The sequence below is a fragment of the Alnus glutinosa genome, chromosome 14, assembly GCF_958979055.1.
Source record: "Alnus glutinosa chromosome 14, dhAlnGlut1.1, whole genome shotgun sequence".
NCBI lineage: Eukaryota > Viridiplantae > Streptophyta > Magnoliopsida > Fagales > Betulaceae > Alnus > Alnus glutinosa.
The window spans coordinates 10,924,245-10,936,485 of record NC_084899.1 but is presented as its reverse complement, the minus strand read 5'-3'; the positions used below and the strand labels follow the sequence as shown (position 1 = coordinate 10,936,485).

General features: G+C 35.6%; 1 protein-coding gene across 1 annotated transcript in view; it reads right to left on the bottom strand.

Annotated features, from left to right (window-relative positions):
* LOC133856619 (translation factor GUF1 homolog, chloroplastic) overlaps positions 1-9,134 on the bottom strand; it is a 50,556-nt gene extending 41,422 nt beyond the window's left edge. The window contains exons 1-5 of the mRNA XM_062291675.1: positions 8,825-9,134; positions 8,562-8,738; positions 7,248-7,334; positions 5,932-5,988; positions 2,563-2,628 (exon numbers count right to left, since the gene is read on the bottom strand). Of these exons, the coding sequence (XP_062147659.1) occupies positions 2,563-2,628; positions 5,932-5,988; positions 7,248-7,334; positions 8,562-8,738; positions 8,825-9,082 (645 nt within the window). The 5' untranslated portion in view covers positions 9,083-9,134. The remainder of the gene's footprint in view (positions 1-2,562; positions 2,629-5,931; positions 5,989-7,247; positions 7,335-8,561; positions 8,739-8,824) is intronic.
* Positions 9,135-12,241: the final 3,107 nt, after the last annotated feature.

Sequence of the window (12,241 nt, the reverse complement as noted above, 5' to 3'; positions counted from 1 at the left end):
TCTCTTGTATACTGCCGGTGTATTTAGGGACGCCTTACGCTTTTAATAAGACCAACTTTTTACTTATCAAAAAAAAAAAAAACCATGCCTAAGAAGGATGAGTTGTTCTACACCCTAGTTAGTTTAATTTAGGTAGAACAATTCATACTTGCCAAAAGATGATTTATGTTTATCCCTTGATTACATGTATGCTAATTAAGAGATTTGATATTTCATACCTAAGGAAGACGGATCGTACCACATATTTGTGGTTAGGTGGCCTATTTGTACTAGCCAAGGATGAGTTATTCTTATCTCTTAATAAAATAAATTTCTTGACGACATCGTTGGGTGCTTGTGAAACACACGAGTCATATCATTGATGTAAGTGAAACTCCCACGTAAAATGCAATTTACCATTATTATGAGCTTAGTGGTGAAATCAATCCCCTATATCTTCTCCAACTTATTTTACTTCTATTTTTACGTTCCTATTTAGTTTCAATTGTAAAACAAAAATCAACATATTTTATTAATTATATTAGAGTTAATTTCAGTAACTTAACAACAATCAAACAGTCCTTGAGGTCTAACACCCTCACATAGACCTATCCTACAAAGATTCGTTTTATTGCGAGTGGTTATTTTATTATTGATACACTCAAGACCACATCAAGTAGTCTGTACTATAAAAGCACACAATTGTTTTGCATGTTATACAATTAATTGAAAGTTGAGTTTACTTGAAATCCACCTTCTGCTCCCCTTTCTCTCAATTCCTATCCACAGTTTTTGGCTTCCTTCTTGCTGAAATTCACAACATTCTCATCCCATAATTCTCTCTTAGTTTCACTTCCAACAAATCAATTAACTTTCCCCATTCATATCCACCCAACCTTATCTTTTCCCCTTGACTCTCATCACATTCCTAGCAAGACAGCCCTTTGATTACAAGAATTCCAACATTGTCCTACATCACTTGGAAATAATGTATTAATTAACAAACTTGAAGAATGAAGCTCAAACCAAAGATCAAATTATTTAGAGATTCAAGTCAAACCTCCTTGAACAGAGCAAGAATACCCACTTCACTTAAATTTATTTTCAATGTTTTGCCAGACTCTGATTACCCATCCCATTTCTAACTTCTTCTTTTTTTTCCTTTTTTTTCTTTTTTTATGACATGGAACCTCACCAAGGCAGGGCCCTTCGGACCCATTTCTAACTTATACCATTGGAAGTTGAAAAATTGGTTTTGTTGGTGAAAGCTAACATTGTAACCATACCAACGAAAAATATTAAATATTCTAATAAGTACATGTACAAGTGCTCCCTGAATCTTAGACAAGAAAAACAACTAAATCATGAATCACCGACAGGTTCTTCCTCATGTAAAATGGTGCATTGTCTTGTTGAGTTTTGGACATTGTTAAATTAGTGTACCCTAAGTCACCCACTACCTCTACCAATATATTTAAAACAGTAGTAACATGCACATAATACATTATGTTAAATCTATAACAAAAATTTTATAGTTGCATAAAATATCAATTATAGACAGCCTATCCTGCCAACAATAACCAAATAGAAAAAAAAAAAAAAAAAAAAAAAAAAAAAAAAAAAAAAAAAAAAAAAAAAAAAAAATTGTGTAACTAATAGTTATATTAAAAAAAGAACAAAGAAAAAAGGGGGGAAAAATTAATTAATTAAATAAATAAAAATAAAAATAAAATAAAAAAAGAAGAAGAAGAAGAAGGGATGTCCCAACAAGAGAATTATTTAAGTGGGTAATCTTGTATATTCAATGCAGCATTGTTAGGTATTAGTTAGTTTGGAGGCATATTTAGAAAAACTAGACTGTTAACCCCCACCAAACTATACAGTTATCAGTTTAATGAATGTCCACAAAAAAAATAGAGGGGCAGGTATTCACAGTCTTGAAAGGGAAGATGATAGGTGATCAAGAAATTAATTATACGGTTCCATAAATTGATCCCTTGAAGTAAGAACTGGTCCCTCACCTTTTAATCTCTGCAAATACATAACCTAGGGTTTTGAATTTGGGGGTTTTGAACATGTAGAGGCTTTTATGTCAATTGATTGATTGTACTTTCATATTGAAATGAAAATTGGATATTATGGTTACATAATTGATTTTAGCACAGCAGTAAACTTAGGTCTTGCAGATGTTTCATAAGTAAATCAGCCTAAATTTGATTCAAAGGTTCCAATTTTGTAAAACCAATTTTGTAAAACAACTTACAAATTTGGGTTCTACGTGAAATTTCATAAAACTTTCCACCTTCTCTATAAATATTCTAAAAGATCTCAAGACTAAAAGTTCACCTAAAGCCAATCTTTTAAAGAAGTATTGTCCCTGCATTCAAGGCATTTACAAGCCCTTCCAACAATTTATGAATAACTCACAATTGAAGCAACTATATTTAACTAATGTGAAAACATTTAAAAAAAAACAAAAAAACAAAAAATAAAAGATGATAATATCAACAAAATGAACAAAAAATAAATTATAAGACAAAAACCAGCAGTAAAATACAATAATAAGCACAACTTCCTACTTACAGGGATGATTTCTAGGTTGTTTTCCAAGGCCAAGTAAACATTAGCTAGTGTTTGTGCTTCAACTCCCTACAACATAATAAACATGTTCAATAATGTTAGCTTTGGAGGATGTTTTAACAATTGAATTTTGCAAGAAACAAGGCTACTTTGAAGTTTCATCATACCGAATTAAAAGTAAAAAGTCAAAGTATATGATTGATAAATTTTTAGTTTCTCCTCTTTGGGAAGAGCATTTTCCAAACTCAATTCAGCGTCGGCTTCCTAATCCCTTGTCAGATCACTTCCCCTTATTGCTTGACTGTGGAGGTATGATCAAAGGCTCAAGGTCTTTTAAGTTTGAGAACATGTGGCTGAAAGCTGAAGGTTTTGTAGAGCTTGTCAAACAATGGAGGGATTCTTATCAGTTTCGTGGCACTCCCTACTACGTTGTAGCTAACAAACTAAACCAGCTGAAGGTTGGCTTGTTTCGTTGGAGCAAGGAGGTTTTTGGGAATGTAGAAGTGCGAAATAAGGCCTTGTTGGAGGAGATTCAAACTCTTGATGGCTTAGAAGAGGATAGAAAGTTGGCAGTTGAAGAGAGAGTGCGGAGGGACAAGGCGAAAACGGATTTGGCGGAAATGGCCCTTATGCAAGAAATCAGCTGGAGGCAGAAATCAAGGGCTACTTGGCTAAAATAAAGGGACCATAACACTGTGTTCTTCCATCGTCTTGCTAATTCTCATAGAAGAAACAACTTTATCTCTAGTCTTTGTATTGATGGTAGTGTTACTTCCAAGCAAGAGGTGATTAAAGATACCATCTCCCGGTATTATTCAAATGTCTTCACCAAAACAGCTCCTTGGCGCCCCAAATTAGATGGTTGGAGTTCCTCTATTTAGATTCTTTAGAAGCGGTTTGGCTGGAGAAACTGTTTCAAGAGGTGGAGGTTTTTCAAGCGTTGCTTAGTATAGATGAAGACAAAGCATCGGGCCCTAATGGCTTGACTATTTCTTTTTATCATTCCTGTTGGTCTATTGTGAAGGCTGGTCTTAGGAGTTTCTTTCATAACTTCCATGAGCATGAGAGGTTTGAGAAGAGCCTAAACGCTACCTTTATTGCTCTTATACCGAATAAGGTTGGTTAGTTGGAGGTAAGGAACTTTAGACCTATCAGCCTGGTAGGGAGTGTGTAGAAGATTTTGGCAAAAGTTCTTGTGAGTAGATTGAAGATAGTGGTTTAACAACCAGAATTCTTTCATTGGGGGAGACAAATTCTAGAGTCAGTTCTAATAGCCAACAAGTGTTTGGACAGCAGGTTGAGATTAGGAATTCCTTGTGTTTTATGCAAACTTTACCTGGAAAAGGCTTATGACCATGTCAACTGGGACTTCCTCTCCTATCTTTTGAGGCCTAGTGGTTTTGGCTCTAAATGGTAGCCCGCTTGGCTTCTTCGGAAGTACTCGGGGCCTTCGCCAAGGGGACCCTCTCTCACCACCTCTCTTTGTTATGATAATGGATGCCCTTAGTAGGATGCTCTCTAGAGCGATGGTTAGGGGTTTACTTTTTGGTTTCCGACTAGACAATCTCAACAATACCCCTCTGGAAATATCTCATTTGTTGTTCACAGATGATAGGCTTATTATGTGTGACGCAAATGTTGATCAAATTCTTAATTTGGATCACATTTTCCTGTGTTGCGGGGCCATTTCGGGATTGAAGGTTAACCTCCAAAAATCTAAATTAGTCGACATTTGGGAGGTTCCACATATTGAGGAGCTGGCTAGTATTCTCTGTTGTAACATCTCTTCTCTTCCTTTGCATTACTTAGACCTTCCTTTAGGAGCTCCCTTCAAATCAAAAGCCATTTGAGATGGAGTGGTTGAGAAAATAGAAAAAATGTTGGCTAGTTGGAAGAAGATTTACTTGTCCAAGGGGGGACGTCTTACTCTCATCAAGAATACACTTTCTAGTATTCCTATATATTTCTTATACCTCTTCTCTTTACCAGCTGGCATAGCTAGGAAAGTGGAGCGCCTTTAGAGAGATTTTCTTTAGGACAGTCCAAGCGGGGATCCCAAATTGCACTTGGTGAATTGGAAGATTGTTTGCTCCCCAACTTCTAGAGGGGGGTTGGGCATAAAAAATCTTATGTTGTTCAACAAAGCCATTCTCGGTAAATGGCTATGGAGATTCGGGAATGAACAAGATTCTTTATGGAGACAAGTGATTGTGATGAAGTATGGGATCCAGAGAGGGGGTTGGTGTTCAAAGGAAGCTCAAGAGGTCCTTACGGAGTGAGTCTTTGGAGGAATATTAGAAACCATTGGGGAGCTTTTTCCAACTTTGTTTCCAATTAGGTTGGGGACAATTCCCGCAATTGCATCTGGCATGACACTTGGTGCGGAGAAGGGGCTCTAAAGAGCTCTTTTCCATAATTCTATTCTTTAGCTCGTAACAAGGAGGCTTTACTGTCATATTACTTGGATCTCTCCAATCCCCACATTTTTTGGAATCCTAGCTTCATTAGAGCAGCTCGTGATTAGGAACTTGAATCTCCTGACTCTTTTCTTAATCTATTATATTTTGTGACACCCCATCCTAGAGAAGTAGATAGTATGGTGTGGACTCCTTCTAGACACCATGGCTTTGTGGTGAAGAGCTACTTAATATGTTACAGTCAGGTGAGCATAGCTATTTCCCTTGGAAAAGTATTTGGAAGGTGAATGCCCCTCCTCGCATTGCTTTCTTCTTATGGGCAGCTGCTTTGGGTAGAATCCTCACGGTGGATAACCTTAGAAGGCGGGGGTTCCAACTAGTTAACGGTGTTGCCTTTGTAAAAAGAATGAGAAAACTTTTAATCATCTCATCCATTGTGAGTATGCCACTGACATCTAGCACTTAGTTCTTAACATTTTCAGGGTCTCTTGGGTCATGCCTAGTAACATCGTAGAGATTCTCCATTGCTGGAAATTGCAAGGGCGGGGACATCCCAAAGAGGAAATATGGAAAGTTATTCTTGCTTTCTTAATGTAGAGCATTTGGAGAGAAATGAATCGGTGTCTCTTTAAGGATAGCGAGACCAATGTGTTTTTCCTTAAATCCTCATTAATGAGATCTCTTTTGGATTGGGTTATTGTATATGTTCCTAATTTTGCCTTCGGGAATCTGGCAAATTGGATTTGTTTTTTTTCTTATATTGTAGTAGCATCTAAGGCCTCGGCTCTCTTGTATACTTTTCGTGTACGAGGGCTTTGTCCTTTTTTCCTATAAAATTATTATTAATCATCAAAAAAAAAATATCCACATTACAACTATAATCATGTGTAACAAATGTGAAAGGTTTAGTGCTATGAATGAAAGTAAAAACAAATTGAATTGGCAAAAGATTCACCTGAGAAGCATCTACAACAAGGAGAGCTCCCTCACATGCAGCAAGAGATCGAGAAACCTATATACAGATGAATGAGTAAAAAGTAAAATATAAAATATTAATTAATAAATCACCTCTATGCACTGCTACCCAATTTCTGACTGAAACATGTTAGAGAATGGACAGATTAGAGTGGCTGACAAATCCACTAATAAAAAATTTATGCTAAATAATTTGATTCATAACTCTAGTAGGCAAAACCAAAATAAGTAGTACCAGGCAAAGATGCAAGAGAAGCAACAACTATGTCCGGAAGTCATTGATAAAGCGAAAGATAAATGAAAATATAAATTCATTTTGCCATGTTAAAGCAAAGGCATTCCTGAACAATGACCCCCTACAGCACAACCTGGCTATAATAAGATTGAGCAGAGAAAATGAACCAACTTCTAGAAGCAGCTTGATCTACAACTTTGGCTGATGCTAAAGATTAGTTAAATAAGCACACCTAAGGGCATTAATATAGTCCTTAGAGCACTAGCAGCAGCTTCCCTAAGATTTCCTTAAATTTAGGAACCAAGCTACTTTTTTCTTCCATATTCAAATAAACTCCACAATAGGTTCCTTTAATCTTACCCGATACCATTTAAATATTCTTTCAAATAAATGATAGGGGAAAGAGCGAGGAAAGATAAAGTTTTTTTATATTAAAATAATGTTAAGGAAAGCAAAAGTGCTAGCCTATATTTTGGGAAGTAATTTTGGTTTCCTTAGTTTAGGGAACACCAGGGAAGTCTATTGCAAAGAGTTTTTTTAGAGTTTTCCCAACATTTAGGGAAGAGGATGAAATTTAGGAAAGTTGTTGCTAATGCTCTACAAGCAAAAATCTTAGGCTGCTGTGAATTGAAATTAATACATCTCCAAAATGCTAATGTGCTCTTAGGCTAAGAAATTTGCTATTGTATAATCTTACCATTAAGTCATGTTTTGGAGAAAAATGTTACATGGAACAAGGCAAAATTTCCAATTATAACTATAACAGAAACTAGCATGATGATATACAGAAAATACATAGAATAAATACTTTAGAAATGTTTAAAGAACCTATCTAGTAATAAGGGGACCAAATGGCATGGTTTGGAGATTATAAGCATTGGATAGCACAATATTTTTCTTATCCCAGTTGATGGGTTTCTCATGTAAATGTGGTAAAGACGATCAATTATCGACAAGGATCCTAAACCAGGAAGTGGTAATGCATTTGTACGCATCACTGTAATATTAAAGCACAATAAAAGCATTATATCTTGACTAACTAACATGCCAAATTCACATACCTCATAAGAGAAGTCTACATGCCCTGGAGTATCAATTAGATTCAGGCAATATGGTTCACTTTTAAAGATATAACGCATTCGAGCGGCCTGACACAAAGAGAAAGACAAATAAAATCAGTTTATCGAATGCTAATGTTATAACAGACCAATAAAAATAGATCACAAACTATTGAAGGCATCATATTTAGAAAAAGAAATTGATGATCACATACCATACAACAGTTACGAACATCATGACCTGTTTGTCTCAACACTAATGCACACTGACATATATGCCAAACTGATAGGAATATGCACTAGTTGGCATTAAACATCCAAAAAAAAAATGAAGATAAGACCTATCATGCCAGTTGCAGCAATAATGTCAGGGAAATGAGCAATTAAATCCTAGAATCCAATTAGAGAAATACAGAGAATGCTCGCTATCGCTTGCCTGGTGCCAGTTCCGAAGAGAGAAGGGAACCTAGTTACTACTAATGCATAGCAAGAAGCTCTTTTGGGGGCGGAAAAAAAAAAAAAAAAAAAACTACAGAATCAGACTTTTTTCACTGGTAACATATTTGTTTTTGATAGGTAACACTGGTAACATATTAAAAAAGAGCAAAATGCAAATTCAATGTAAGTTGAGAGTGCAAAGGTGAGCAACATTTTATGTGCAAAGAAACTCATCAGGTCTATACGCAGAACCCCAAAAAAATCATATACAAATAGCAGACTTGGAACTGAGGAAGAATGAATCCTTTCTATTTGATTGGATGAAATACTAATTCATGCGAAACAAATATCTAATAGTACCACAAAAATAGCATAAAATCGAGATAGAAGCATTAGTATGCTGCTGATATTGTATCTTGCAAAGGAAAAGAAGCATTAGTAATTGAGTAAATGGGGCAAGTGCCTGCCGCCAATGGATGCATGATGCATCACATAACAAGCTCGAATAGAAAAAAAATGAAGGTGCAATGTAGGAATTAGTAGACTTCACATTGGAGATATTATTTGGCATTTCCTTTTTTAGGCTAAAATAACTAGGCAATAGTTACAATAGCACTAAGTTCTCATGTTTATCTTTCTGCTCCCATAAGTCCAATTTAAATGCCTAAAGTTTGATTAATATACTTTGCATATTTTTTATGGATATACTGGGCATATCATATGTGCCGGTGAGTGTGGTATTTGGTCCAGATTACGAATCCTCTCAATCAAATTATATCAATGCAACATGCAAGTTAAGAATCCCAACTAAGCCATTCAGATGATGTGTTACAGGAGCAAGTTTAAATCTAGGGATAAATCTCATAAAACTGTTCAAACCTGCAGTTTGATAGTGATGCCTCTCTCTCTCTCCAAATCCATGTTATCAAGAAACTGTTCCTTCATCTCTCGCTTCTGTACGGTTCCGGTCATTTGGAGCAGTTTATCCGCCAAAGTTGATTTCCCATGGTCTATGTGCGCAATGATGGAGAAATTCCTGATGTTAGACACAGGGACCTGCAGTTTTAAACCCAAAACAAAAAGTTAGCTGAGCAAATACTCCTATACAAGGAAGTCAGTTGTTTAATTTGTAAGCAATTGACCTTGAGAAGGCGATCTTGGCCGACTTGGACAGCGAGGTCCGGGCCGGAAAGGCCTGTGTACTGGCAAAGGACTCGGAACCTCGTCGGCCGAGAGAGAGAGGCTCTGGTAGGGAGAGGAAGTGGAAGCCTAGACAAGTCCAAGGAGCTTCTACTTCTTCTTCTTCTTCTTCTAAAGCTAAAGGTTTGGCAGCAATGGTGTTGCTGTTGAGTGTTGTTAATGGATAAGAGGAGCGCGCCAGAAGAGAGGCCTGCGGCCATTACAATTTACTCCACTTATTTTAGTGCTCCGTGTAATTTCTTCTATGCCCGCTTAATCGCACCCATATCTATATAATTTAATTTAAATATATATATCGCAGCATGGAATGGTTTCCAAGGGAAGAACCAACGCACTAGTGGCGTGCGGCGTGTCGTTTTTTAGCCGCATAAAAAAGGACAAGATGAACCGGAGAAGATCCGGCTAGTCTTATTTTAAGAGTAAAATTGTCTTTTTATATTTTTATAGACAATTTTACTCTCTAAACGTAACTAATTGGATGCTTTCCAGTTCAGTTGAACTAAAAAAGATCCAGAGACCCTAAAAAAAAAAGAGGCTAAAACCCTGGGGGCGGGCTATAATGGTTTCGTCCATTGCTAAAAAATTTGATAGTTAACTATAAAGTTGACACGGATTTATTACAAAATTAATAAATTAAAGTTAAAAAGTTTGACATGTTTAATTAATTGAGACCGTTAAAATTGACATTTACAATCTTATGCCTATATTTCGACACAACTTAAATTCAACATGCGATATTTAGAACTTATAATTTTTTATACGACCCGCACACCCGACACAAATCCAATATAAAATTAACGGGTTAATATTGAGAAGTCTGATTTGTTTAATTAAATGAGTTGAGTTAACATTGATCTACATAGTCTTATACTCTTACATCGACACAACTTTTAAAAACATTAATAAACCAATCAAACCATAAAACACTCAAATTTGTTTATACCAACACTTTTTCATAAAATAGAAAATTAAAAAAACGAAAACAAAAAATCTATCAAAAAAAGAAACAGAGCCAATATTAATTAATGGGTTGGAGATCAATTTGGCATAACCCTGAACCAACTCTTCAAAAAGACTAAAATCCCCTGAACTACAGAAAAGTTTAAGCTGTTTTGTTTCCATGCAGAGGAAGAAATCTGATTGAAATAAAGCCATGATAAATTTGGAATAGGATCCTCTCAATTTCAAATGAAATTGATACTATCAATTTCATGGTCAGAATTTAAAGTATTTAGATTATCGTTCCTTTAGTATGATCATTCCCATTAAATTTAAAACAAGAAAAATATTCTTTATCGCTTTTTTTTCATGATAAAGGATTTGAATTTTTTTTTTAAAAAGGGTATTCACACAATACTACATGCGATCACGTAATGAACGGAGATATTGACCATTAAAGATCTCAATCACGTATACATCAAAGTGTCCTACACTTTACATCTGAATTCAAGAACTTCTCAGGATTTAGAATAACTGTCATAAGTCGTCATACACATACATCATTCTTTATCACTATGTTTTATAGAAGAATGATGACTCACGTAGTCCTGTTCGGTATATAACACTACATTACCTCTCTCTCTCTCTCTCTCTCTCTCTGATTCACTTATTTTTGTCTCTTTCATGTGGGCTTTTTTGTATCTCTCTTTTTCAAGGTATGCTCCTAATATTTTTGATTTCTCATTGAGAATTGTTGAGATTTTGCTCAAAACCTAGGTTTTTGGTGTTTTGCAATTTTGCAATTTTGGGTATTTTCAGATCATATGCTTTTGCATTTAAGATATAGGTTTGTCATTACATCTTCTTGACACACATTTGTTGGTTTTTTAGAGGATTGATGTTTGGATATTCTAGGGTTCTTAATTTTGAAATTAGAGTTTTTAATTTCGTGACCTATTTAGATGTTGTGACGTGTTTTTCTCACTTTTTTTTAGTTCATTATATCATGTTTTCATATTGCTTTGGGAATTTATTTCACAAATCCATAGCGCTTTTGGTTTATTGTGTTGTTTTGAGGATGCCTATTTGTAACTTGCTGGACTTTGTTGGTTGTTACTTTGCCTTACTATTACCTTGGATCCCTTGAGTTCATCTTAGCAATCTTGTTGGATTGGTTTGCCTTGTGTTAATTTGTATTATCTTGGTCCATGAGTTTTAAAGAAAATTGCATGCTCTATTAGTATTTGCTCACATATTATGTGTTGCTTGGTTGCATTCTTTGGGAACATGTGTTGTGCATCCCTGATGCATTCCTCATTGCATTTCATGCATTCCGCTCCACCCTAGTGTCTAGGTGGAGTTCGGGTAGGCTTGGTGTAGCCTTGTGTGTATTTACCTTTGTTTTTGGGAATTTTTTTTCTTTTTTTTTTTTTCCATTTTGGTTGGGTGTTGTGTTTTGCAATAATCATGAACTTACCACTGAGACAAAAGAAGACCAAGTACCTGGCTTTGAAAGGAAAAGTGTTCCACAAGAAGGAGCGGATTGAAAAGCTTCAGAGGCCTCAAGTGAATGGAATGTCTAATTTCATTACCGATTGCGAACAATAGGATTTTAGACTACAAGGTTTATAATCTAAGATCTTGTGTGATAATATCATTACTCATACCATATACTATATTTGATGTAATCTAAGGACCATTTACATGGAAATCATAAATAAGCATATAAAGAAGATTATATGCCATATGCTCAAATAAATCAATAAATAACAACTTTATTTACTACAAACAATAATGTTATATAAATAAATACATTGGAATTTAGGACATAATCTTCAACTGCGGCATAGTCTTGCTCGATCCTAGCGAGAAAAGCTACCCTCTCGCAACGCTTGTTTCCCCCAAGACTGGGATCCTTAAGCGGTTACTCATCTTCCTTCTCCATCTAAGCGCATCCATCTGACAAATGGCCCTAGCTCCAAATAAAACCCTAAACAAACAACATTCAAAAAAGAAAATGGCCCTACAACTTTTTGGTAATTGGTAGTCCAAAATTTTGCTTCAAATCATGCAGATTTTGTTTCATATATATATAACCAAAACAAAAATTGTATATAATGAAATCCAATATCGTAAATAAGAAGTTACATGGGTGGTAGACCGAGTCGTCGTTGGCTGAAGAATCAGATTTGTGATACGTGAATACCGGTGAAATGGGAACCCCTTTTCAACAGTTAGGTTTATACAATACAACACACTGCTCCAAGAAACTTCGAGATGCTCACACCAATTTTAAGTCTCAGCTCTTAAGTTTAAAATGCCATCTGTCTTACCCGAATGGCATTTTCGTAATATCTACTCCACTTTGGTCTTAGTTCTACCACTTCGTTCGTGTGTATTGTTTCAAAGGGCCATTTAGT